Source organism: Miniopterus schreibersii (genome assembly GCF_964146895.1).
Source record: "Miniopterus schreibersii genome assembly, chromosome: 9".
Classification (NCBI taxonomy): Eukaryota; Metazoa; Chordata; class Mammalia; order Chiroptera; family Miniopteridae; genus Miniopterus; species Miniopterus schreibersii.
Window position 1 is genome coordinate 18,105,365 of NC_138118.1, and position 14,138 is coordinate 18,119,502.

Consider the following 14,138-nt stretch of genomic DNA (forward strand, 5'->3'; position numbering starts at 1 on the left):
TAACCTGGAGAACATCAAGCTAAGTGAAATAAGCCATTCTTACAAGGACAGTATTGTCTGATTCTAGTTATATGAGTTATCTCCAATAGTCAAACTCATACAAACAGAGTAGACTTATAATTGCCAGGAACTGGGGGTGGGGGGTGGTGGAGATGGGGAATTGTTGATCGATAGGTATAATATTCCAGTTATGCAAGATGAAGAAATTCTAGAGATCTGATATACAACATAATGCCTATAGTTAACAGCATTTAGAAATTTGTTAAGAGGGTAGATCTCATGTTGTTTTAACACACACACACACACACACACACACACACACACACACACACGGAACACAAGGAAACTTGTTGAGATGATAGATATATTATTACCTTGATTTTGGTGATAGGACCATAGGTGTAAACATATGTCCAGACTCACCATCAAATTGTATACACTAAATATATGCAGCTTTTTAATATATCAATTATAATTTAATAAAGCTGTTAATTTTTTTAAAAAAGAACCTTTTAAATAACAAAAATTTATGATGGCTTGCTATCAAAAACTCTCTTCTCTTTTTAGTTCTATTTGAACCCATGAAGTTAAATATATAACTATATTTTTAACTTTTTTATATCTCAAACACATATATCAAATCTTGGTATGGAAAATGGTGTTGCATTACCTTGCAAAACACCACAAGTACTTGCATTTGCTTAAAAATTGAGTTTTTAGGTGCTTTTGGTGCTTGTTTTTTCTCTCTAAAGTCTATTTCTTAGTTTAGTCACTACTGTACATTGGTTGTGGTGCAATTCTTGCTTTAAAGAGTTACTTAGCTAAAATAATAATAAACTTTTAACTATTAGTTCCTTCTTCCTTAAATTGAGAATGTCAACCCACTTTGAGTATCTGTTGAAAATGCTGCTTTGAGGAAAGACCACTGACTGAAAGCCAACATATGACAGAATTCAGGTAATGCTGGTAAGTAGACTAAGATACCACTTACGTGCTGGGTAGAAGAATGCTCATGGTTTGCAAGCTCTGAGCTGCTGTTGATATGCTGTTGAGAGTGTCCCATTTGTAGAAGGCATTGGAAATGACTTTTCTATGTACAGACATAACATAGATGCAGAGGTGCTTTGCCTTTTTCTGAATGATGGTATTTTTAATGCATGGATATGCTTATTACCTCTTTATTAGATCTATCCACTATATCATGAAACAGGAGCTTCTTGTTCATTCGCTCATCACACATGTAGTGAGTGCCCACAGGTATCAGGCTTCACTAGACCCTAGAGATAGATATGAGCTCTCTGAAGTCAGAGGCCTTCTCTGTATTGTTCACTGTTGTATGCTTTGTCTAAAAAGCATCTGACATGTAGTAAGTGCTCAATAAATATTTGTTGAAGGATGGAGGAAAGGTAGGTGCCACCAATATCTGTCCTCCCCCTCACTAATTTAATGGGTGTAATTCTGTAATGAATTCCTAATCTGTAACTGAATTTTTAATTTCTGAATTAATTATAATGGGCTTAATTCAAAGTCCAATACTATTTTTTTTTTTTTTTTAGTCCAGAATGAGTAAGAAATTAAATAGTGCTCACTTGATTTCAATAGTCTTGGACATAATAGTTTTTCCAGGCAATGGGCTGGAAAATGTGAAATTTCTCTTCTCTCAAAGAGTCTATTCATATAGGGCATTTGAGCATTTACAGGGAATTAGTTTTATCTTTTGAAACCTTCCTGTCATATTGTTGGCCCCAGTATCTGGAAATCTACTTCGAAATGGCAGTAACAAACAAATGAACAGACAACACAAAATAAAAATCCCCCAAAACTCCAAAAGTAGTAATGTTATTGGTGAGGTGTCCTCTGTTCCCCACCTGTTGCAGTGGAAGTGGAATTCTTGGGGTGCTGCGAGAACAAGAATTTCCTGAGGCCCCCACGGGAGGAAGAGGTATTGTGTACAGCTTTATTTATTTATTTTAGATATGTTCTTATTGATTTCAGAGAGAGGAAAGGAGAGGGAGAGATAGAAACATCAATGATGAGAGAGAATCATGGACCGGCTGCCTCTTGCATGCCCCCTACTGGGGATCTAGCCATCAACCTGGGCATGTGCCTCGACAGGGAATTGAACTATGACCATCAGGTTCATGGGTCGATGGTCAACCACTGGACCACACCAGCCAGATGTGGGAAGCTTTATTAATGAGATAACATTAAGGGAGTTCCCCTCCAACGTCCCATTTTCCTCAGTCTCACCATAAAATGTCTCATTTTTTGTCTTCAGCAGGGCTAAGATCAAAGCCACTGCCCAGAGCCTTTGCTCCATATTAAAGTCCAGTCCAGTCCAGCATGTGGCTAGCTTAGCTTGTGTTCCCAGCTGTAGTGCATTGAGTGTGTGGGGTCAGCATGGCCATGTGCCATGCGACTTCTAGGGCCACATGACTGCGGAGGGAGTGATACTGTTATAATAACCTGGTTATTATTGAACAGGAAAGGAGTAAAGGCAAGACTAGATAATATAGGCATGCCATTTATATAGCTTTGCTAATTTACCACTCTCCAAGTCTGTTTTCCCCAGCTGATTGCTGGGGGAAGGGACTGGACAAAGGCAGTTTGGACACATGCCCAGTAAGGTCCGAGTGCTGTGGCAAAGCGCTTACCTGTCAGTGGCCACTGCAGGGCAGAACCTGAATATTTAAACTTCTAAACAAAGGGAGTTCTCTCTCTTGGCTGCTGGCTCTCTCTCTCAGGCCCTGGGCCCCTGGCTCTCCCATTGCAGGGGCCACGCTCCCCTGCCTTCGCCCACATGGCTCATGGCTCTGTGGGATCCACACAATGGACTAAGGGACTTTAATTAGCCTGACGCTCTGCTGACCCGGCTACTACAGGGAACAGGAGCTCTGGACGCTGGCTTTGCTTTTGGCTTTGCTGAACCCACAGCGGCGCCTCTTTCGGGACTGGCTTAGGAGAAGGGGACATTGGAAACTGAGGAATGTAACTCCATGCAAATAAAGCCTTACCCCACACCTCATTCTCCCACAGGGGCTTCTGAATGTGCTCATTTCAGCAGCACCCCAGGACCCCACTAGCAGCTGAGGAATCCCACTTGTGTGAATCCAATAGCAGGAGGACAGGCAACTACAGGTCAGGGAGCAGGAGAGTGCAAGTAGCAAGCAAGGAAGAGAATTTCTTTGTTTGGGGGTTTTAAGTAGGAGCTTAACCACTTAAGCCTTTAGGATTTCATGCCCTTGCTGTGGCTCTGCCCTTCTAACCAATGATCTTTGTCCCCCAGGCTAGACTGATAGGTAAGCACCTTCCCTACATCACCCCGACTTCCCTGTGCATGCGCCCATTTTTCCTTTGTTGGACCCCTTCTCCTGCAGGGAGTGGACCAGTGGTTCCCTGGGGAGTGGCAGCCCAGATGGCCACGCTTAGAAAGGCTGGCCTCCCCGTAGCTCGCTTCCTATTTTAATATTAGCTAGCTAATTACGACAGTGACAGTACTAAGAAACTAATCCAGACAAATACAAGTGCACACAACACATTTGTATAACTTATTTAAAACTAGTTAAGTGACTTTCTCCTACTGTTCCTGACCCCGCATTTGCTGTTTTGACGCTACAGAGAATCCATGTTTTGCCCACCAACAAAGATACCTCTGGTCTGGCTGGTCTGCTTTCCAGTCTCTCTTCTCTCTGTTCTTTCTCTCTCTTCTCTTCTCCTTCCCCCATGCCCATGTCTCCTTAGATGTTTCCAGTTTTCAGGAGTGGGAAGGGACAACACATTAGAAGTTTAGATCTAGCTTGTGGAAGGCATGAGTTTGCCTTCTAACTGTGGAACTTCCAGCAGTTAACATCCCCATTGACTGGAATCTCTAGTAAGAATTATTATTCTGTGTACATTTGAGGAATGAAATTTGAAGTGTCTACAAATAATATTATAGGTGGCTATTGCTTGCTGAAATTGAGTTACCATATCTCTTTGAGGTTTGTCAGTTTTTATTTTAAATAATTTGCAAATAACAGGCTTTCTGAGGGAAAAAAATGATCTGTTAAGTGCTTAGTTAATCCCTTCACAATAACCCATTTGGAAGATACTAGCATTTTCTCAATCTTTGTGTGAGGGATAGAGGCACAGAGATGTCACACAACTTGCTCCGAGTCACATAACCAGTAAGTGAAGGGCCAGGATATTGTGCCCCAGAGATGACATTTGTAACCACCATGCCACTCACTGTTTTTCTGAGTAGACATTTGGATCTGTGATGAGCTATGGTTGAGTTAGAAAGCCTAGTATATATGGACACTGACCCTGGGAGACTGTCCCAGCCCAATCTGCCTCCGGAGCATCAGCATCTGTCTGAGAGTCCCCATGGGGATGGACAGGAGAGGGCCTCCAGGTCCCAGTCCTTTTCGTAGTAGGTTGTCCATAGTGTTGCTCTTCATGGGACACAGAGGGGAGTAGTATTTGGTTCATGCTGCATCTGTAGCAGGAGCTTTATTTCCTCATTTCATTGCTTTTCAGAGTCCCTTTAAAAGTCCACATGGCATTTGATAAGAGGAAAAAGCATAAAATGGGGTGTGTGTGTGTGTGTGTGTGTGTGTATGTGAGAGAGAGAGACAGAGAGTGCGAATGAGCACAGATTAAAGTGTAATTTTGCTCTTTTAAATCCATATTGTTAGAGATAACACTTTTTCTTTACTGTGATGTGTGAGATAAATCTCTTTCACAAAGTGCTCCTTAAGCTGACAAACATACACACTTTCATCATGTTATGCACTTTTCTGCTAAGTCCCAGTTGTACAGCACATAAGGAAGTGAAAATACTGTAACAAGAGGCGTGATTACACTTATTTGAACCTTAGAACAAAATTTACTCGACTATCAAGGATGGACCAATTACATGAGGCCAAATTGTTATTTTACTTACGCTTCCAGAAAGATGGAAAGAAAGGATGCCAAAGGTAATTAGGGTAAATAATTGTAATATTGTGATTTGTAATAAGAAATGGATTTTTGGTCTTTGCCCTGTTTCTGGCACAGAGAGCTTAAAACCCTTGGCATTTCTGAAGTGATGAGTGTTATTAAGGTGTTGTTTTTTATGTTAATAAGATGACTTTGGAAAAGGCCTTAACTAACCTAAGGATGCACCGGTTGCCAGGAAAACCAAATGTAACAAACTGGGGAGGAGAGCCAGTCTTACAGAACTGGACCCTTAACTTGTGGATTCTGATTTAGTTGGTGTCCAGAGAATTGCTTGGTGAGCGGGGAAGTTCTCCACCTTCATACTGTAATTGGGATCTGGACCCTAAGAGTTTATGTGTTAATATTGTCTTTAAGAAAAAACCAAAAATTTATTTGGTTTTGCTCATTGCTATTATCTGAAGGTTCATTCATAACAAATAAATAATAATTGACTGGCAATATCACATTTTTATTAGGTCAAAAACAGTCTGTTATAGATAATTTTTTATAGTGAATCAAAAATTTTGACCAATAATTTTTAACCAATGCTTTAGTTATTCTCTTTAACAAATGATAAAAGCTAATTGTGTTGATTTGTTTATGCACCAAACCCAAAGTCTGTCATACCAATCTAACAATTTATACAACCAGAGACTTGATCTGATTTACTTAGAGCTTAACTTGACCAAAATTGTGAAATGATTTGAGACATTGGTAGTAATCATGTTGTTTAAAAGAAAATCACATTTAATATTCTATACATAGCTATGTAAGTAATTTTATTCTAATAATTTAATTCTTGATTTTCATCACAGTTAGAACTTGGTGCTTTGACATTGTTTCTTGTTTTATTTTTCTCCTTGGACATTATTAATAGAAAGTTTGTTCTTAAAAATAAGCAACTACTAAGAACATGATCCTTTATCCTTTCAGATTTTGTTAACAACACTTCTCTAAATACCAAGGAGTTTTATGATCCTATTTCTTTTCTCTGAGCTGACTACAATTCCAGTTTTGTGCAGTTTGTATACGTTGCCTTTTTGTGTGCCATAAGTCCTCTTTGAGGAGGGGTTTTGCAATTAAACAATAACATTTTATTAGTTATTTAACTTGCACTGTCATCTCAGAGATGCATCTTCATCTCCCTATAAATCTTAATCTGTATATATGGTGAGTTTCCCTTTGGATCAGATCCCCATTCAGGGAAGGACATGTCGCCCTTGCCTCGGGGGCTGCTCTAGAGCCCCTTGAAGGGTTCCCTGGCTGCAGAGAGCGGCCTTGCCCAATGTCTCTGCCCCGCTACCTAAGGCTGCCCAGATCCAGTGACTGATTGATTGGAGGTATAATAGCCCGGCCTTCCTGACCTAATTGGGAAACAACTCTGGAGGCCATCCTAGCCTCAGGGCTCCCGTTGTGTTGGGTGTTTGTCTTTGGGCCATAGCCAACTGGACATCTCCTTGCCCAGGCCTGCTTCATTCCTCACCCCTCACAGGGTGGATGCCAAGGGTAAATACACATTTCAAATTCCTTCTGAGGGTCTGCTTCTGGGGAGCTCAACCTGCAACAGTATTGTCTCAGACTTTTAGATTCTAGCTGATTACTAATCTACAGGCAAATGTTTAAGTGAAACAGAACATGTGACTATTTCCACAACAGCTTTGCTTCTTAATAGTTGGCACCATTAGTAGTTTAATAGTGTTTACCATTCTTTTATTCTTTTAAAGAGTAAATTCTAATTTTCAACCCAGATCTTTGAATACTTACGGATTTTCTTCGAAAGGGGACTTAGATCCTTTGGGTAGGAATTAGGGGGGGTGGGGAGAGAATGTAACTAACTTTTAATCTCTCACATTGAGATTGCCTTTATCACATTGTGGTGACCAACAATAGGTGAAAAGTGAAATCTAGTCATTTATGGACATAAATCTATAATATAGTCATTATAGACAATGGGCAGATGTCGTTTCTCAGAATTTAAGATAATTTATAATATTATATAAAGAATGGTGAAGGCTTTAATAATATGACCTGTTGACAATCCCATGTTTTAGATCTGAATATCAACTGTCTCCCATCTCAGGTTTGGTGATGATGCTTATCTGGTCATGGTTATTTATAATAATAATAATAATGATGATGATGATGATGATGATGATGTACCACATTTGTCTAGAGCTGTATCATTTTACCTTTTTAAATTTTATTCTCTTGACATCCTGGGTGGTAGTTAAGAACCTGTAACAGAGGTAAAGAAACTCAGAGATGAGAGACTAACTAGTTCAAGGTCAGACAGGGCCCACTCTCAGGTCTTTGGGCTCCAGGTCTGTTTTCTTTCTCATTTCAACATCTTTCTGTACTAGCAAACCAACACAAAGAAATGAGCCTTTCATCTTTCAGACCTGAGACACTGGGCCACTCAACCATGAGTCTCAGCTTTCTAAAGATAAAAATTATAAATGAAATTTTTTACAAATTTTTTCTTGTATCAATAAGAATAAATTATTATGTCACCCTACAGATAAGCCAAGGTGATATTTTAATTCATGGTACCCTGTTATAAACTATTTAGGGAGATAGAGCCTGTTTCAGTGGCAACTTCCTTTGAATTACCTGCTCCATTTTTTTTTTTTTTTTAAATATATCTTTATTGATTTCAGAGAGAGGAAAGGAGAGAGACAGACAGACAGGTAGAAACATCAATGATGAGAGTCATTGATCGAGCCCGCAACCCGGGCATTTTGCCCTGGCCGGGAATTGAACCCTGATCGCCTGGATCCTAGGTCGACGCTCAACCGCTGAGCCACGCCCGGCCGGGCTGGTCCAATTTTTTTTATGCCACTTATTTTTAAACATGTATTTATATGCATCTTTTGTTTTCCTACTTGGCTAAAAGGAGTTTGAAGGCAGGACTCTCTCATGTCTATTTCTCTATATCAGCAGTATCTATTACAGGTCTTGCGTTTATGAATTAACAAATATTTGTCGAAGTCTGTGTACCAAACAGTGGTAGGTGTCAGGGAGTGTGGTGGTAAATGTAAAAGACAAGTTCAGTAGTCATGGAGTTTATAGACTAGTGTGAAAATAAATAACAAAATTTTAAAAATACAATTATTGTGTGTTCTTGAGTGCAAAGATAAAGGGGAAGACTAGAGACCTCAGGAAAGTCTTCCTGAGGACATGTATTTATGGGGGACAATTGGAAAGGATTTTTTGTTTTGTTTTTTTAATAGGAAGCTTTATTTATTTTTAATTTTGGGGCATTATAATTTTTAACAAACTTAAGATATAATTTATTTAATTTATTTTTTTATTGAGAGTAGACTGGTTACATATATACTGAAGAAATTTAAGTCAGTTCTATAATCTGCATGAAATGTAAGTATCTTAACTAGGTTCTTAATACTCAATAGAAGTACTATATTTATATAGCTATCAATTTGATTTACAAGGGGTAACCTGCTGGGTTTTTTAATAAGTCTTTAAATTTGCTTTATTTTATTTATCAATTATTTGCATCCACTAAACCATTAAGCAACAGGTGTAGTCAATAATTGATGGGCAAGATGATGGAAAAGTCTAGACTTGGAGTCAAACAGATCTGGCTTTGAACCTGGGTTCCAGTCTCTTGCTAGCTGTTGGTATCCCTGTTTCTCAGTTTCCACCTTGGAAATATGGTGAAAATACCAACCTTAGAGGCTGCCATGAGGAGTAGTGAGGTATCATAGAGTGAATGAGGCTGGAAGGAGCAATCACATGTGTTGTAAAGTATACCTGCACTTACAGTGTTCAGTTGAACAAATTATCTTTTCATTGTCATTAAAGAATCCAAAGGGAAAAAAAACACGACATAGGCAAGGAAATGAGAAAGTTCTAGAAAGCAGTCAGTTATAAACTCCTCCATACAACATTTTCCCCTAACTGCTAAGCTTTAAAAATTATTTCCTGCAGAACTGAGCACACCTGCAGAATAGGAAAGTTAGTGTCCCTAGGACTGTACACAATCAGTGCTCTTTCAGGGTGAGATACAAAGAAATAGAAGCAATAGATGTAGGGCAACTCCTCTTCCTCCTACCCACCCTGGGACTCTAAATCAAGTCAGAGAGCCTCTTGAAAATTAAAACAATAGCTAATGAGTATTGTAGGAAACATATTTTTGATTCAGCCTGAATGTTTGACTAAATTTCACATTGTTGGTGTGTTTTTTTAACCAAACTCTAACAGTATATAATGACATCTTATGATGTCATAGGACTGTCTTGGGGGATGACATTGTTTATTACTGTATTTTAATATTTCTTATGCTGTTATCTTTCATTATTAGATAATTTTACATCTTTATCTGGCTTTTCTTACATTTTGTCATTTAACTGTAAGACTGCTGAGGACAGGTGATCTTTGAATGTCTGTAGTTCCTGAAACATAGTACACCATGTATGCCTATGATGGATTAACTGTCTGGCTTTTTGACAGATATGAAGACAGAAAGCATGAATGAATTTCAGGGCTAAGAAAAGAATCCTAATCTTCTAACTCCAGTCACTTGAGAAGCAATACAATCCACGATTTAATCAAATACCCATAAGACATCAAATAGCAAAATACTGGGTGGAGCAGATTCTCCATAAGTATTAGTTCAGCTGACGTAAATGAATTGTGCAGGCCCTCTTTCCTGAAAAATACAAACTGGCCAGGCTGACAAATATTAGGTAAAGGAGAGCAATAAAAAATATATAAAAATGTATTTAGATTATGTAAAAGCCCAACTTAATTAATAAAAATGTTCAATAGACCCTGAATGAATGAATAAATCAGTGAATTCAGCCTACAGTCTATGTCTAGATTGCCTGCTTGCCTCATGTGAAATAGTCATAATAAAAATTTTCCAGCCTGCATTTCTTCTGGCTATGAAGCCAGTAGTAATCAGAATGATACTTAGGATATGGCATGTCTTTAATGGTCTGCTTAAGTAATTGCAGCAATGTAATTAAAAGGGCAGGCATATTTTGAAACAGCTATCTCTCCCCGGAGAGTGTTACGGTTTTGGTCTTACATTTCTATAGTTACCTAACGCTTCCACTCGCTACAGTTTTTTTTTGGTCTATTTGTTTGTTTGATTTTTTAAAAGAACTTATGCATAGTTTTCAACTTAACCACTAGGCTTTGTCCCAAAAGTTTTCTCCTCAAAATATGTGATCACTCCTCTCCAGTCTCATTCACTGGCCCCCTCTCCAAAGCTAGTGGATTTTCCAAGCTCTATCATTCACCTTTTCTTACTGTTGACTTAAATATTCCCTCTGAGTGATCTCTTCACTCCCAACACTTCAACTACCTCCAGTGTCAGCATCTGACAAAATTGTAATTACATTTCCCTTCCCTCTCCTTAGCTCCAGACCCCCTTTTTCAGTTTGATGTTCCATGGGCACTTCAAAGACAACCTGTCCTGAAGCAAAATCATGCTTTTCTCCACATGATTTAATCAAATACCCGTAAGACATCCTCTTGTTTTCCTCCTTGCTTAATGGTGGCATCACACAAACTGGTCACAAAGGCCAACACCATACAGTCGGTCATGCTTGGTTTCTCACTACCTCCTACTTAGATCAAATCTTCACAACCTAAATATATACAATTTTTTATTTGCCAATAATACTTCAATAAGGCTGTACAACCTAGCACAAAGCCCCATCGATTCTAAGTCAGAGATTCTGACAGCTCCGTGGGCTCCTCCTCAGCATGGGCAGTGTTGTGTTTTCCCTTTGCCTGTCCCCCTAACCTCCCCCCTGGGCTCGTTGCCTCCTAGTCCTTCCACTCCAGGTTGCCTTCTACATGAACAATCTTCATCCATTCTTCCATAAAATGCAAAGACAGGACACATTCTTACAGCCTACTGAAACATTTAGGGAGGAACTTAAGCATTTGGACTATTCAGAATCTTCCATGGGCCCTGCACAGCCATGCACGGTCTGGCCTCTTTGTCTCACACTCCCTCTCATCTGGGCCCTGGCTGGTGTGGCTCAGTTGGTTGAGCAGCGTCTCATGCACCAAGAAGTTGCCAGTTGGATTTCTAGTCGGGGCACATGCCCTGGTTGCGGGCTCGATTCCCAGGTGTGCAGGAGGCAGCTCACCGATAGTTCTCTCTCATGGATGTTTTTTTCTCTCCCTCTCTCCCTTCCTCTCTCTCTCTCTCAAATCAATAAAAATGTATTTTTAAAAAAGAAAGAACTCTTACCTTTAAAAAAAAATACATCTCTCTCAAACACTTTAGTTACACCCTCCTCTGTGCTCCCATTGTATGGTATAGTTTCTTAATTTGGAAATTTACTACATATTTCATGATAACTTATTGGAAATCTGTCTCCCAAATTGGATGGTAACTCCTGGATTAGACTCTGTGTTCCCAGGGTCCAACCTAATGTGTAGCATATAATGGCACCTAGTGACTTTTAGATACCTGAATGCATTGCTAATTGGGAGTAAAAATGCCTTTGCCTACAGAAGCAATGGTATAAATGATTTAATACTCAAATGACTCAAAAAGCCTGCTTAAACCATAATGGAGCTGAAGTATATTGCTAATACTGCTTTTCCCTGCTGATATTTGCCTGTGTTATTTTTCTACTCTATTGCCACCGAGAATCCTCTTTCCTCTTTTATCCTAACCCAGGGGCAGAGATCTATTATAAATTTTCGTTTTGGTCTGTCTTTGCCTCAGAAGGAAAGGCCAAAGAATATATGCATCCCTATGTTCATTACAGTGTTATTTACAATAGCCAAGATTTAGAAGCAGCCAAGTGTTCATTAGTAGACGAGTGGGTATAAAAGCTGTGGTACATTTACTCAGTGGACTACTACTCAGCCATAAAAAAACAAGGAAATCTTATCATTTGTGACAGCATGGATCGACCTGGAGAGCATTATGCTAAGTGAAATAAGTCAGTCAGAGAAAGACAAATACCATATAATTTCAGTCATATATGGAATCTGATGAACAAAATAAGCTAACAAACATTATGGAAACAGACTCTATAGAGAGCAGACTGACAGCTGTTGGAGGTGGGAGCTGTGTAGGAGGTGTGGAGGGACTGAGCATAAAATAAATAAGAAAGAAAAAACTCACGGATGTGGACAGCAGTGTTGTGATTGCCAGGGGGATGGGGTAAAGGGATAAATGGTGATGGATGGAGACTTGACTTGGGGTGGTGAACACACAACATAGTGTACAGATGATGTGCTGTAGAGTTGTGCACCTGAAACCTGAATAATTTTATTAACCAGTGTCACCCTAATAAATCCTCTAAAAAGGAAAAAAAAGACGAGATAAAATGCTGGTGAGGATATGAGAAAAGGGAACCCTTGTGCACTATTGGTGAGAATGTAAATTGGTACAATAACTATAAAAAACAGTATGAATGTTCCTCAAAAATTAAGAATAGAACTACCGTACAGTACAGCAAATCCCTTTCTGGTTACGTATCCAAAGGAAATGGAAAGAAAATCTTGAAGAGACATCTGCATGCCCATATTCTTTGCAGCTTTATCCACAATACCCAAGACATAAAAACAACCGAAGTGTTCATCAACAGATAAATAAAGAAGTGACCAAAATGATATATAATTCAGTCATGAGAAAGAAAGAAATACCACTTGTGACCACATGAATGAAATTTGAGGGCAGTATGCTAAGTGAAATGTTCGGCAGTGAAAGACAAACACTATATGATATCGCTTATATGTGAAATCTCAAAAAGCTGAACTTATAGAGCTGGAGAATAGAATGGTGGTTACCAGGGATAGAGGGCCGGGGAATGAGATTTTGGTCAAAGGGTACAAACTCTCAATTTTAAGATGAAGAAGTTCTGGGAAACTAATGTACAGCATGGGGATTATAGTTCACAAGATTGTATTACTATATACTTGAAAGTTGCCTGATATACTTGATAGCATATCTTAAAAATTCCCATCACTAAAAAAAGGGAAACAATATTCTGTACCAAATGATGTGTTTTTATAAAGTAGCTAACCTCATTAAGTTTGTTAAATAGATGCCCTTTGTGAATCGCTTTTTTCTTTTTTTAAAAACAATAGGTGGTGTTTGCATTGCTCAATCACAGAAAATCCCACGCGAACCAAGACCTGGAGAATTTGAAAAAATCATCAAACGCCTGCTAGAAACACCTAATGCTCGGGCCGTGATTATGTTTGCCAATGAAGATGACATCAGGTACTGTTTCCTCCTCATGTAAGATTAGATCTGTGGCCCACATCCCTTTTCCTGACATATTTCATGTTCAGTATAAAATATTGTGAGACTTCATAGGAATTGAAACAGTCTCATGTAACCTCAGATTGCCTTCTGGTGCACAACAGCCTTCGAGTTTCTAAGTCTGAAATGTCTATTCAGTAAAACCTGGGGACTGAAAGAAGTGAGACAAGGATGGGAGTCAGAATGAAGTATACAAGGTTAAGGGCAAGGCTGCCTAACAGGTGCTGGAGTCAGTCACCAATATATTCCCTTTAGGAGATGATAAGACTCAGGCAGTTGGAATGCTTGACTAATTGTTTAATGGTGCCCTACTGAGGGTATATAACTTGATATAGCCGTCTTGTAACATTTGTAAGTGTAGTGTTTCTCGATAAATGTGGTATGTTTTCTTTCTTTTAATTCCCCCAGGAGGGTATTGGAAGCAGCAAAAAAATTAAACCAAAGTGGGCATTTTCTTTGGATCGGCTCTGATAGTTGGGGATCCAAAATAGCACCCGTTTATCAGCAGGAGGAGATTGCAGAAGGGGCTGTGACGATTTTGCCCAAAAGAGCATCAATTGATGGTAAGGATGCCTGGTAGAGAATATGTTTTCATTCCAATTAAATCAAAACTCAAAGGTGCATATACTGAAATGCACCCATTATTGATGACTCTGGACAGAATTTTTAGTTCTGATGGCAGAATTGCCAAGACAGTAACTATTTACCCAGCATATATACACACACACACACACACACACACACACACACACATCTTATTAGAAGAGTACTTATTGGATTTTTCAAAGAAAGGCAATTATAGTTGGCCTTAATGTTCCCATGATGTAAGACATTTTCACGATGTTGTCCTCTAAGTTTGCATGCTTCCATGGGCATATATGATGATTACAGCGCTGTTGGAGGGAGAGTGCTTGCT

General features: G+C 39.1%; 1 protein-coding gene across 4 annotated transcripts in view; it reads left to right on the top strand.

Moving 5' to 3' along the window:
• GRM8 (glutamate metabotropic receptor 8) overlaps positions 1-14,138 on the top strand; it is a 688,454-nt gene that overhangs the window by 319,535 nt on the left and 354,781 nt on the right. For all 4 annotated transcript variants that reach the window (XM_081148115.1, XM_081148114.1, XM_081148113.1 and 1 more), the window contains exons 4-5: positions 13,045-13,180; positions 13,631-13,785. In XM_081148115.1, coding sequence (XP_081004241.1) covers positions 13,045-13,180; positions 13,631-13,785 — 291 coding nt within the window. The remainder of the gene's footprint in view (positions 1-13,044; positions 13,181-13,630; positions 13,786-14,138) is intronic.